Here is a 14,477-nt window from a genome sequence, read left to right as displayed (position 1 = left end):
CGCTCTGCGGCGCATTTGCCTGACGCCTGGGCGAGACGGAGGGAAGCGTTAGGCGCCCTCTGTAACCGCCTGTCCCGCCCCACTACCCGTAGGGCTCCTTTGCAGGGGGTCCTCTAATGCGCAGCTGGAGCCCGGGACAGGGTGGGGGGGCGTAGTGTAGGAAACTGCTCTCTGTAGGAACGTGCTACTTAGGGTGCGCTCAGCACCCTCACACAAACTGAGCATGCTCAGTAACATCTGCTGAAGCCACTGCCCTTCACCCTGCCCTTAGTAGGCATAAGGTTCTGCTGACTGCTTTTTAGAGGGGTTAAAAAGGGGCAAAGGGGGAAAATCGGAAGAGGGGGTGGCCATGATCTGAGCAGAGGGCAACAATTGACTTGTCAAGGGGAGCAGCTGGGGGCAGGGTGAGGATAGGGGGCTGAAGGGCAAAATCAGGGATGGGGGGAAGGAGCCGAAAGTTAAGCCTAGGGGTGAGGCATTGCCAGAGTGTGACAGAGGGCAAACACCTGGCACAGACAGGGGCAGAGAGGGTAACAGTTACCCCAGAGGTCTGAGACCCCAGTGTTTGGCAAAAAAAAAAAAATAGGGTGGGGGGAGCCAAGGGGCTTTTTTATTTCCCTTATCACAGACAGCACCTCTCAGTAGGGGCTTCCCAGGGCTGGGTTCTTAAAGGCACAGGCATTCCAATGCCTTTTATTAAAGGCACAGACATCCGAATGCCTAGTCACTGCAGCTCCTCTTTGATGTAACTCTTTGAGGTGCTGCAGCAAGAGACTTAATTCAGTGAAACCCAGTCTTCCTTACACGACCACCACCCCAAGGGTCTGTACACTCCCCTGAATTTCCCAATACCCCCTCCAGTGGTCAATTAGTTACAGTAACTCCTCACTTAAAGTCATCCCGATTAACGTTGTTTCGTTGTTATGTTGCTGATCAGTTAGGGAACATGCTCGTTTAAAGTTGTGCAATGCTCCCTTCTAACGTCGTTTGGCAGCCGCTTGCTTTGTCTGCTCCTTGCAGGAAGAGCAGCCTGTTGCAGCTAGCTGGTGGGGGCTTGGAACGAGGGTGGACCGGCAGCCCCCCCATCAGCTCCCCGCTCCTCTAAGTTCCCTGTGCTGCAGCCACCCAGCAAGCTAGCAATTGCAGCTGTCCCTCCCCCCACTGCCATGTGCTGCTCCTGCCCTCTGCCTTGGAGCTGCTCCCGGAGACTCCTGCTTGCTGTGCAGGGGTAGGGAAGGAAGAGGGGGGATGAACAAATGTAGATTTGATTTCAACTTCTTCTTTATCATCACTAATGGTTCAACCCAATTTTTGTGCTTTGTTTCCTGGGATGAAAGAAGTTGGAATTCATCTCTTTTTACTCCCAGTCACAACTGCTACAGCTGACCATTTTTTCCCCTCATTGAATAGAATTTTGTTTTCTGAAAGAAGTCACCTTCTGCCTAATCATGAGCATATCATAAAGGATTGGAAGTATCTGACACATGAGAAGCCACCAAAAATGAATGCACTGCATTCGAGAAGTTCATTAACAGAGTTGTGCAAAATTACAACAAGAAACCAAGAAGGACGTAGATATAGTGTTTCATAGTAGGCTTGTATAGCCAATTTTAATTTGTGTGATGATTTAAAAACATGAGTTACCCCCCCCCCCCCCATCTCAGTTTCTGTGGAAAACACTGCAGTGAAATATTTTTTCTGTGCGATACTTGTTTATATCACATTCTGTCAGCTGCAGTATTCAGCATCAATTATCCTCCTAATGTAAATAGCAGGGTAGGTTTGTTTCTTTTGCGGGCTAATTTTTTTGTGGGAGAAGCCTGAACCTCTAAAGAGCTATTCACCTCACCAAAAACACCATGTCAGTTTTTCAATAGAACTCTTTGGCTCCCTACTAAGGTTTGCCTGAGTTTGAGATCCTCAGTAGCAACAATTATAATCAACCTATGTCATGTTTTATAGAGATCACGAACACTTTACCAACTGGAAGCTCAGTTATGGCTCTAAAGCTTGATCCAGGGTGTGGAGGAAGAGAAGGTGGTACATCTTCAAGCAAAGGTGGTGGGAGCAGTGTCTGTGCTGGTGAAAGCCAGGGGAAGCCCTGGGACCACGAGGAGCACTGGGGAGTGAGGGTTACCCTCACCAGTACAGAATACAAGTAGCAGCATACACCACACATAGTGCATGCATTACCTGTCAGCTCTGTGTTCTTGAGTAACCAGGGCTCTGTACCCAGCCTCTCTGACTCACGAAAGACCTCCTCCCCCCCCCCTCTCTGCTTGAACCAAAACCAATCAGAAGAAAGACTTACAAAAAGCAATTAAAAGGCAGTGGAAGACACACCTAAACCCTTCCGGACAAGGGTGACAGGATTAAGGAAACTCCATTAGCATCAAGGATGAGACAGGGAGGCATCCCCATTAGCATACAGAATGGAGAACAGAGATTCCAAGGCAAGAACCGCACTGAAGCCTGGGACCAGAAAAGCAGGAAAGCTCTGCATGATGGGGGATCTCTGCTCCAGATGTTAATGAACCCACACCTGCACACCCCAGCTCAGTAGTTATCAGATCAATTCTAGTAATAAATCCTTTATTGGTATCCAAAATACTGAAGCTGACTAATTGCATTGTGAGCTTCCTCGTAGGAACACGGTCATAGCCAGGAATGATCAGTTGCTATTGTCTAGCCTGAACAAAACAACTTTGGTATACTCCCTTGAGCATCAGTTTGCCCACAAACATATCTAGTGTTCTCCCTTGAACCATTGTTCTTTCCCTACAAAAACCCCTACCCATGCTCAAGTAAGAACATCATTCTGGGATGTATTAGCAGGAGTGTCGTAAACAAGAAATGAGAAGTAATTCTTCCACTCTACTCCGCGCTGATTAGGCCTCAACTGGAGTATTGTGTTCAGTTCTGGGTGCCACGTTTCAGGAAAGATGTGGACAAATTGGAGAAAGTCCAGAGACGAGCAACAAAAATGATTAAAGGTCTAGAAAACATGACCTATGAGGGAAGCCTGAAACATGATAACTGTTTTCAAATACATAAAAGGTTGTTACAAGGAGGAGGGAGAAGAATGTTCTCCTCACCCTCTGAGGATAGGACAAGAAGCAATGGGCTTAATTTGCAGCCAGGGAGATTTAGGTTGGACATTAGGAAAAACTTCCTAACTGTCAGAGTGGTTAAGCACCGGAATAAATTGCCTAGGGAAGGGACCCTCCACCAGTGGAGATTTTTAAGAGCAGGTTGGACTTACATGGGTTAGGAATGGTCTAGAGAATACTTTGTCCTGCCATGAGTGCAGGGGACAAACTGCTATCTGTAGGCATTTGCTACATCAGGTAGCAGTTTTTTACAACAGCAGCTTCTTACAATCCACTACCTATCAGTAACTGCTACCGGTAGCACACTGCTGCAGGGAGCAGTTTCCTACACCGGCGATGGAGGAGAGTCTGGTTTCCATCAGGCGTTTGAGTGAGGCACCCTCGCGCCCTAGTTGTGCGCCAGTTCGAAAAGCGGTTGCGGGGGGAGGGGAGCGCGCGGCCGCTGAGCGTGGTGGGTGGGGCTGGGTGAGAGGAGCCCCACAGGGGGTGCATGAGCGAGGACGGGTCGGGGCTGGGTACCGGGCAGGGCGCGTGTCCTGTAAGCGCTGCCGTGCTTGGGGCGCCATGGCGCTGCCCCCGGAGAAAGCCTCGGAGCTGAAGCAGATCATCCGGCAGCAGCTGACCAGGGTGAGGGGCGGGGGGAGACCGGCGAATAGCCCCCTCCGCCGTTGGAAGCGCGCGTGCTGGGTCGGCTGATGCCAGGGCTTTGCCCCGCGCGTATGGGGGGCTCGTGCCACTGCCAGCTTTTTTGTGTGTGTCTCCACCCACATTCTAACGCCGTTCGGGGGTAGGCAAGTGCCCCCACCCACGAGCCAGCCTGCAACCACGAAGGGAGCCGGTGTGTCCCGTGGGTTTGTACCTCACCACAGCCACAATTTGGTGGTTCTTTGGTTTTTCCATTTGTGGAGGAGTTATCTGCACCTTCTGTGCGTTGCCCAAATGGGGTTAAGTGCTGCCCGCTGCATAGGGGGAAGGCAAGGTGCCTGGACTTTTTCATTGTATCTTCAATCAGGTCTTTGATTGGAACATTGCAAGCAGTCCACGACTCGAGCCAGCGAGTGCTGGCAGCTTTTCTGCTGGCCTGTATCCTTGACATGTGGATCTGGAAAGGCTTCCTGGGTTTGAGTTGGGAGAGAGGGAGTGAATTGAGGTCTAGGTGTATGAGTTGGTCCAGAGAGGCCAGGATCTTGTTGTACTCCTGGACCACAGCAGCATCTCACCTGATGTTGACTGACACGATGCCTTCCAAAATGGAGAGCCCCAGTATTGGTTGGCATTGATTTGAGAGAACCACTAACAATCCTGAGTGTGACATTGATTTCAGTGTCAACGAGATTGGTGTGGAAGCTCTTGCATAAACACTGGTGCACATTACTTTGCTGTTGCCAAGACCAGAGCTTGTACTGATGTTCGAAGCATGTGTGCATATCATCCCCAAGATGTGCTAGTGAGCTTCTGGATGATGTTAGCCCTTGTCTTTATCTTCTTTTTGGTGTTATCAAGGTATTGGCGATAGTTCAGCATCTAGTTGAGGGTAACTCCAAGGTACCCTGGGTTGTAGTCATGTGGTAGAGGCAGACCACAAAAATCCACTTTCAGTGGTACTTTGGTATGTTTTTTCATATGGAAGGCAGAGCATTAGGTTTCAGTCGCCAAGTTTTGAAATATGTCTCAAGTGTCTGGAGGTCATTGTTCATCACCTTTTCTACGGCCTTCAGAGAGACGCTTGTGTTGCTAGTGCAATATTGTTTGCATGGATGAATTTATGGGATGATGTGACCAGATTCTCACTTGTGTAGAAATTGAATAGTGCAGACAGATCTCTGTGATTTGCTGGTAGATTTACCAAGACGTACAGTGAATCTTGTGTTACTCAGCATCTCGGTGATGAGTTTGATGGTTGATTGGCATGAGAAAGCTAATGGTAACTTCAACAGAAGATGTTTGCGCCATACAGTATCTTATGCAGAACACAGATCAATGAATGCTGCTTTTAATTAATGCTGATAACTGGGTTCTATGTAGTCAGTTAAGGCCAGCACCCGGTCACACTAGTTGTGACCATTTCTAAATCCGGCCTGCTCTTTGGGCACCAGTTGCTGCAGTATCTGCTGTAACCTTTGAAGTAGGAGCTGCTCTAACAGTTTATAGCAACTACTAAGGGCTGGTGGCTTTTTGGGTCAGTAGCCTCTTTTCTGGGCTTCAGAATGACTATGATCTTGGCCCCCTTTCCACTCTTTTGATATTATACCGGAAAAGTGGACGTAGCTGAAGAAGACTAATAGCCACCTTCAGACCAAGGTTTTTCAGGAATTCTGGATATATTCTGTCCATTCCTGCTGCTTTCCTGGACTTAGTGTAGGAAAGACCCTTGTCCACTTAACCTACTGTGTAGGGGACAGAAAAAGATGAAGATGCCAAGGAGCAGATGACAACCTTTGTGCCGTTTGCCCTGTAATGCAAAAACACAATGAATGTAATCAAACTGGGGACTGAACCTTCTTATGGGATCTCCTGGTCAGAAAAGCAATGGCTCTGGTCACTGAGTGATTTCAAATAAACAGCCTCCCAATATGTGTCCTGCCTTGTTATCCTTCCCTCTGCCTCAGGGTTTGTTTTAAAAGTGAGGTTTTTCTTTATACTCCCGTTTTGTTAGGGCAAGTATCTGCTTGCCTAATTATTGCCCCCTTCCAACATCTGTTTATTATTCCTTCATTTTGTTTCTCCTCTCCTCTCTGCTCTGATTAGTCTTTTCCTGGGCTTGCTCCATCTGTCTTTTTTTATATATCACAAAAAATACCAAGCTCAGACCCCTTAGTCTGTTTTTTCTTTCTTCTCAATCTTTGGGAGAGCTGGAAAGGTACATAGGCCATAGAGAAAAGCTGTGATTTCAGTTATGTGAAGTGAGACAGAGTGGGTAAGGTGGAGAGAGAAAGGGAGGTTGCTGCAAAAGGCAGGACCTTAAGAGAAGACTCTTGCACCATCAGCTACCAAACTGTGTAACAGGACAGAGTAGGCTAGCGGTAGATAAGTGAAAGGAATTGGGAGTAGGAAAAGACAAGGTCTTTGAGGTAAATTGGAGAAAATTCATGGAGGGCTTAGTTTTTTCTTTTAAAGATGATGAAGTTTGAACTGGATGTTGGAACAGACGAGAACTATGTGAAGCTTATTTATAGACATTTCTATGGTACTTAGCACCATAGAATCAGAGTACCTCACTTACACTAATTAATTTAGCCTTACAATGTACCTGAGAGATTGGGAAGTATATTTATCCCAACTTTACAGTTGAGGAACTAAGATACAGAGATTAAGTAACTTCCATATGGTCACACAGGAAGTCTGTGATGGAACCAGCAACAGAACCCAGATCTCATGAATCCCAGCCTAGTCCCTTGAACACAAGACCATCCTTGTAGGACGAGGGTATACTAGACACAATGTGTGGGCAGAACTCTGGAGTTTGACACACAAAATGATACAAAAGCATGGATAAGATTTCATAATGGTCAGATTTGTAGATATGTGGGAGGAGGAGAGTTCATGGTCTGGAATGCTGTCAAGATAATGGACAGGGAAGCCAAATAGTTGAGACCTGGTTTACACTTGAGTTTTACCAGTAAAGCTATTTTAGGTAGGGGATGAGGTTTGTTTTTTTGGCTTTTTTTACTGAAACACTTATACAATAAGGCCTTTACCAGTATATGCAGTTATGCCAGTGTAAAGGTGTATTAAACCAGTATAGTTATTTCCTTACCTGAATGGGAATAACTATAACAGTATTTAGCATCTTTTTACTGGTAGAACTGCTGCCACACTAGGGGGTAATAAAGCTTTGACTATACTAGTGTAGTTGATGCCTGAGTCAAGGTGGGGAATAGAGATGAGTCTGAAGATACTGCTTTTGTCCAGAAGAAGTACTTCTGTCTTGAAACAGTCATCTAAAAGAAATGTAGAGGAAGCTGCATGTTAACTTAAGGTGGAGAGGGTGAACAGAGGAGAGTCGTTAAACTCGAATCAGTGTTTTATCTTAAGAATATTTAAAATGGCCATACTAGGTCAGAACAGTAGTCCATCTAGCCCAGTATCCTATCTTCTGACAGTGGCCAACGCCGGGTGCTTCAGAGGGAATGAACAGAATAGACAATTTTTGAGTGATCCATTCCCAGCTTCTGGCAATCAGACTCTAGGGAGATCCAGAACACAGAGTTGCATCCCTGACCATCTTGGCTAATACCCATTGATGAACCTATCCTCCATGAACTTATCTAATTTTTTTTGGAACCCAGTTATACTTTTGCCTTTCAACATCCCCTGGCAGCAAGTTCCACTGGTTGACTGTGCATTGTGTGAAGAAGTGTAAACTTCCTTATGTTTGTTTTAAATGTACTGCTTAGTAATTTCACTAACTTTCTAGTTCTTGTGTTATGTGAAGGGGTAAATAACATTTCCCTATTCACTTTCTCCACAGCATTCCTGGTTTTATAGACCTCTATCATATCCCTTCTAAGTCATCTCTTTTCTAATATGAACAGTCCGTCTTTTTAAATTCTCCTCATATAGAAGCTGTTCCATACCTTTAATCATTTTTGTTGCCCTTCTCTGTAACTTTTCCAGTTAAGTATGTCTTTTTTGAAATAGGAGAGACAGAACTGCATGCAGTATCCAAGGTGTGGGAGTACCATGGATTTATATAGTGGCATTATGATATTTTCTGTCTTTTTATCTTTCCATTTCCTAATGGTTCCTAATATTGTATTAGCTTTTTTGACTACTGCTGCACACTGAGCAGATGTTTGCAGAGAACTATTCAGGATGACGCCAAGATCTCTTTCTTGAGTGATAACAGCTAATTTAGACCCCATCATTTTCTATGTATATTTAGGATTATATTTTTCAACGTTGATTACTTTGCACTTATCAACATTGAATTTCATCTGCCATTTTGTTGCCCAGTCACTCAGTTTTGTGAGATCCCCTTGTAACTCTTTTCAGTCAGCTTTGGACTTGCCTATCTTGAGTAATTTTATATCGTCTGAAAACTTTGCCACCTCACTTTTTACCCCCTTTTCCAGGTCACTTATGAATATGTTCAACAGCACAGGTCTCAGTACAGATCCTTGGGGGACCCCTTTATTTACCTGTCTCCATTGTGAAAACTGACCAATTGTTCCTACCCTTTGCTGCTTATTTTTTAACCAGTTACTGATCCATGAGAACTTTCCTCTTATCCCATGACTGCTTACTTTTCATACGAGCCTTAGATATGGAACCTTGTCAAAGGCTTTGTGAAAGTCCAAATACATTATAGCAATCTGATCACCCTTGTCTGCATGCTTGTTGACACCCTCAGAAAATTCAAACAGATTGATGAGGCATGTTTGCCCTTTACAAAAGCTGTGTTGACTCTTCCTCCACTACTTCTGGGTGAATTCTGCATCACTGCGCATGCACAGAATTCATGTCCCCCACAGATTTCTTTGCTTCTCTGCAGAAAAAGTCTTCTGATGGGGAAGCAAAGGGAAGCCCACAAGAGCAGTCGTGCCCCTCCACAGCAGCGCAGGCAGGTTGGTTCAGGCACCCGGAGCAGCCGGTAGAGATATAAATCACCACTAGGATGAGGGGTGGGAGGGCTGGGCAATCATGCATGTGAGAGGGAGAGAGACACTCTGTCCCTCTTCTCACTATTGCAGCACGCTTGGCATAGAGAGGCAAGGGTTTGGGGTGTTTCTGAGGAGGTAGGCATGGGGCAGAGCAGAATGTAGCAGCTTGCCTGCTTAGTGAATTGTTAACGTTGTCTTTTGTGAATTTCCCCAGGAGTATAAAACAGGTGTAAAAGTTTTAAGGCTCCTTTATATTGCCAGAGTGGTGTAAAGGACAGTATGGCCTTATGAATGATTATGGTGCTTTAGTGATTAGAACAGGTCTAAATTTTTGGGCTGAAAAAAATTCCTATCAAAATGTTCTCCGTGAACTGTTCGGTACTTACCTTTCTGGAAATGGTCAGGAGCCAATATAAATTGTGAGTTTGATTCCCCAGCCCTCACTTGCTCTTCAGTTGCCTATGAGGTAACACTGAGCATATGGCTGCATATATTTGTTGACCAGTAACTAGAAATAAAGGGTCAAACCTAGCTACATTACTATTAGACAAAGGGGTTTGGGGATTTCCTCCAGTGCTCCCCACTCCCATTCTCCATCCATTGTATTGTAGTTTAAATAAATTACCAAAATAAATGAAACTGGCATGATTACATTACATTATTTTTGATAAATAAAATGGGCAGAATTTTAAAATATTGTGTGCAGAATTTTTAATATTTTGGCGCAGAATTCCCTCAGGAGTACTCAACATACTGTGTTCATCTCTGTCTCTGATAATTCTGTTCTTTACAATATTTTTCAACAAGTTTGCCTGCAGTTAGGCTTACTGGCCTGTAATTGCCAGGATCACCTCTGGACCATTTTTAAAAAATCTGTGTTACATTAGCTATCCTGGTACGGAGGCTGGTTTAAACAATGTTTTACATACTACTGTTAGTAGTTCTGCAATTTCATATTTGAATTTCTTCAGAACTCTACCGTGTGATCCTCGTGACTTATTACTGTTAGTTTTAGAACAAATTGATCAATTACCTTTGTTTACACCTCATTCTGGGATAGTCCTTCAGATTTGTCACCTAAAAAGAATGGCTCAGTCTGGGAATCTCCCTCACCATACTTTGTAGTGAAGGCCGATGCAAATAATTCATTTAGCTTCTCTTCAACAATCTTGTCTTTGATTGCTCTTTAGCACCTTGATCATGCATTTTCCCCACTGATTTGGCAGGCTTCCTGCTTCTGATGTACTTTAAATATTTTTGCTTTAGTTTTTGGGTCTTTGCTAGTTGCTTTTCTTTTTTGGCCTGTCTAATTATACTTTTTACAGTTGACTTGCCAGGGTTTATGCTCCTTTCTATTTTCCTCGGTAGGATTTGACTTCAAATTTTTAAAGGATGTCTTTCTGTCTCTAACTGCCTCTCTTACTCTGTTTAGCCATGGTGCCATTTTTTTTGGTCCTCTTACTGTTTTTTTTTTTTTTTTTAAATATATGCATTTAGTTTGAGCTTCTGTTATGGTGTTTTTAAATTGTTCCCATGCAGCTTGTAGGCATTTCACTTTTGTGACTGTTCCTTTTAATTTCCATTTAACTAGCTTTCTCATTTTTGTTGTTCCGCGTTTTGAAGTTAAATTATACTTTTGTGGATTTCTTTCAGATTTCCCCCCCCTCCACCAGGATGTTAAATTTAATTACATTACAGTCACTATTACTGAGTGGTTCAGCTTTTATTCACCTCTTGGACCAGATCCTGTGATCCACCTAGGACCAGAGCTGTCCCTTGAATAGGGCGAATCGGGACGACTGCCCTGGGCCCGGCGCTTTGGGGGGTCCCACGCTTTGATAAAATTGGGACTGTACCGATATTTAGCCCTTTGCCCTGCATCCCAACTGATGTAGGATTTGGACACCATTTGTCCTGATATTTAGATGAGGCAGATGATTGGGGTGAGGAGGTGAATGGGGAGGCAGGCGGAGGGCAAGAAGGAGAGCGGCGGATGGGGGAGGGCACGCTAGACGGATGGCGACGAGACCAGCGGGTGAGGGGAGCGAGGAGGAGAGCGGTGGGGTGGTGCACCGGGGAGTGTGCCGAACGGACGGCGGGGAGGCGAGTGGTGGGATTGCGGGGAGAAGGGCAGCAGGGGGTGTGTGTGTGTGTGACTTGGCAAGCGGCAGACGGACGGACGGTGAGGAGAGGAGACTAGCGGGGAGGCTGATTTGTCCCGGGACCCGCACCCTCCTAGAGACGGCCTTGCCTAGGACTAAATCAAGAATTGCCTCTCCCCTCATGGGTTCCAAGACTAGCTGCTCCAAGAAACAGTTCTTAATGGTGTCTAGAAATTGTATATCTGCATCCCATCCTGTGATGTACCCAGTCAGTATGGAGTTAGCTGAAATCCTCCATTATTATTGGGAATGTAGAAATGCTTTCAATAGAGAGAGGAAGCTCAGTGCACTCAAGTGTTGTTTTTATTGGTTTTAATGACTGGTGACAAATTATTAGCAAATGAAAATCATTATATACACAATTTGGAAGTGAAGGTTAAAGGTAGCTGCAAAATTACCAGTGTAATGTAGGGAAGTATTTTGTGATTTCTCCTGTTTTTGGAAATCGGTGATGACCATTCTCCCCACAGTCAAAATGGGAAATACTTTGTGTACTGTATTACTGTTTCATCTGGACTGCTGTTTGTTGCAGGATTGTTAATTTTAAGTTTACCATGCTGTTCAGAAGCGTATAGTTCTAAGAGCACTATACTTTCATTGAGGGATATGGCTTGTTTAAATATTGTAGGAGTGTCAAAAAGTAGTGTTTTTAGATCCTGTCAGAGATTGGGTAAATTATTGTACAGGATGTAATATAAAGTTACTCCTGGTGGAATTCTGTGCCAAAAAATTAAAAATTCTGTGCACAATATTTTAAAATTCTGCATATTTTATTTGTCAAAATATTACAATATAATCACACCAGTTTCAATTATTTTTGGTCATTTGTTTCAAAATACCTGTCAGCAAATATGTCTGGTTTCAGAGTAGCAGCCGTGTTAGTCTGTATCCGCAAAAAGAACAGGATTACTTGTGGCACCTTAGAGACTAACAAATTTATTAGAGCATAAGCTTTCGTGGGCTACAGCCCACTTCTTCGGATGCATATAGAGTGAAACATATATTGAGGAGATATATATACACACATACAGAGAGCATGAACAGGTGGGAGTTGTCTTACCAACTCTGAGAGGCCAATTAAGTAAGAGAAAAAAACTTTTGAAGTGATAATCAAGATAGCTCAGTACAGACAGTTTGATAAGTGTGAGAATACTTACAAGGGGAGATAGATTCAATGTTTGTAATGGCTCAGCCATTCCCAGTCCTTATTCAATCCTGAGTTGATTGTGTCTAGTTTGCATATCAATTCCAGCTCAGCAGTCTCTCGTTGGAGTCTGTTTTTGAAGTTTTTCTGTTGTAAGATAGCCACCCGCAGATCTGTCATTGAATGGCCAGACAGGTTAAAGTGTTGTATATATATCTCCTCAATATATGTTTCACTCTATATGCATCCGAAGAAGTGGGCTGTAGCCCACGAAAGCTTATGCTCTAATAAATTTGTTAGTCTCTAAGGTGCCACAAGTACTCCTGTTCTTTTTGCAAGTATGTCTGTAACAGTACAGAAAACACAAAAGATTCAGGAAATGTTTTTTGACAAATAGATTCCTTACTAGGCATATTAATACAGAACTCTGAGTAATAATTCATTTAAACTACAATACAGAACCATATTTCCCGCACTCCTCAGAAAAAATGCAAAGGCTTGGGAGAGTCAAGGGTAATGGAGGAGCTGAGGGAGAGGGAAGTAAATTGCTGGGGAGGAGCCTGGGTGTGAACTTGGAGGGTTGTTGGGTATGGGTGGGAAAAGGTATGGAACAGGTTTTTTTGGGGAGGGATTGTTGGGGAGCTTCTCCCATGCAGACCCTGGATGACCCGTAGCCTCTCCCATTCAGTCAGGCACATCTGCCCCTGTCCCCGTGTGTCTCTGTGCCCTCATCCAGCCACTCCCCATCCGTTGTAGCTTTGCACCCCCTCCTCCATCTCCATGTGTCTCTGTGTCCTTACCCAGCCTGTCTGTGTCCCTGTACCCCCTCCACCTGGTCCCCATGTGTCTGTGTCCCCACCCAGCCACTCCCCTGCCCCTGTGTAGCTCTGCACGCCCTTCCCCATCACCATGTTTCTCTGTGCCCCCACCCAGTCACCCTCTGTCCCTATATCTCCCTGTACCCCCTCTCCCATCCCCATGTGTCTCTGCTCCCCCTGAGGCCCTATGCTCCACTCCCATTCAGCCCCTGCCCCAGTCTGTCCTCCCCCACTAGCCCTTATGAGCCCCTGTCTGACCCCCGCCCCAGAACCCTATGCTGTCTCCCCATAGCTGGGAGCTGCTGCTATTTTTGCACCACAGTACCCTCTGGTGGGCAAAAGGTGGACTGCAGTAACATTTTGGCAGAAGCTTTTTTCTATGCAAAAATCTGCGGGGCTCATTAATTGTGCACGTGCGCAGTAGCGCAGAATTCTCCCAGGAGTAATAAAGTGTTCTGTTTAGATGGATGTCCATGGCAGAATCCGAGAAGTACTTGCTGAGACCATACGTGAAGAATTAGCGCCTGAGCATCAACAGTTATCCGCAGAAGATCTGATGAAAGCCCTAAGACGACGAGGAATCATTGATGATGTTATGAAAGAACTTACATTTGTAACCGTGAGTAACTTTTGAAAAAGAATATGTGAATCAGGGTGAAAATATCCTCATCTTGGCATTGTGGAAATTCTTTCACTAGAGAGTGAAAGCTCAATGCACTCAAATGTTACTTATATTAGCTTTAATAATTGCTACCAAATTGTTAGCAAATCAGTTTAACATTTACTCTGACATAATTGAATGACACTATTGTTTCTTGAAATCAGTTGAAGTTATGTGTACAGTATTAAACTATCCAGTCAGACGGAAGGTCCTAGCCACTCATGAGAAGGGTGGTGTTTGAGGCATTGTAGGGGTGGGAGTGAGGGATTCTCAGGGTTTCAAGAGCGTTATTTCCTTCCTTGACTCTTTAAAAATGTATTTTAACTATAATTCTAGGATATGAATGACAGAGAGATGACTTCAACTCCAAAACCTTCTACACATTTTGTTGACAGACAACCTCCAGTACTGCAAAAAAGTATGTTTTTGTTAATATAATATCTGGATCATAGTTCCATAAGAAATATGAAATTTTACTTACAAGATGTAAGGTTAACTATTTGAACTTAATGAAGTTTTGATTGTGTTTTAGGAATTCAGTTAAAATAATTACCATAAGGTACAGAAAGCAAGAGGTTTTCCATATATCTTGTGACCTTTTTTTATTAGTTTACTGATGTTTTAAAAACATTTCTTAAGACCTGTTGGCAGTTTCTTCACATTTATTGCTACACTTTGCAGCTAACATTGACCCAACACGAAGGTATCTTTACCTTCAGGTTTTGGGTGGAAAAGCTTTTCTGGAACATCTGCAAGAACCTGAACCTTTACCTGGTCAAATTTGTTCTACCTTCACTCTGTGTTTGCACTTTCGAAACCAACGTTTCCGCTCTAAACCCGTCCCATGTGCCTGTGAACCAGATTTTCATGATGGTTTTTTACTTGAAGTACACAAGGATAGCCTAGGTAAGGAACACCGTAAGTCTGAAAATAATGTCACGTATTCTGCTAACCTTATGGAGTTGTTTCAAATTATTTG

At 44.2% G+C, this 14,477-nt stretch overlaps 1 protein-coding gene across 2 annotated transcripts in view; it reads left to right on the top strand.

Annotated features, from left to right (window-relative positions):
• The first annotated feature begins 3,674 nt into the window (after window positions 1-3,674).
• Window positions 3,675-14,477, top strand: part of CEP76 (centrosomal protein 76) — a 45,451-nt gene continuing 34,648 nt past the window's right edge. Inside the window, exons 1-4 of one of the 2 annotated variants that reach the window (XM_065399562.1) lie at window positions 3,675-3,737; window positions 13,301-13,456; window positions 13,835-13,916; window positions 14,180-14,404. In XM_065399562.1, the coding sequence (XP_065255634.1) occupies window positions 3,675-3,737; window positions 13,301-13,456; window positions 13,835-13,916; window positions 14,180-14,404 (526 nt within the window). The remainder of the gene's footprint in view (window positions 3,738-13,300; window positions 13,457-13,834; window positions 13,917-14,179; window positions 14,405-14,477) is intronic. The other variant, XM_065399563.1, reaches the window with a different exon arrangement.

The sequence above is a fragment of the Emys orbicularis genome, chromosome 2 (genome assembly GCF_028017835.1).
Source record: "Emys orbicularis isolate rEmyOrb1 chromosome 2, rEmyOrb1.hap1, whole genome shotgun sequence".
Classification (NCBI taxonomy): Eukaryota; Metazoa; Chordata; order Testudines; family Emydidae; genus Emys; species Emys orbicularis.
This window is presented reverse-complemented; position numbering and strand designations above follow the sequence as displayed.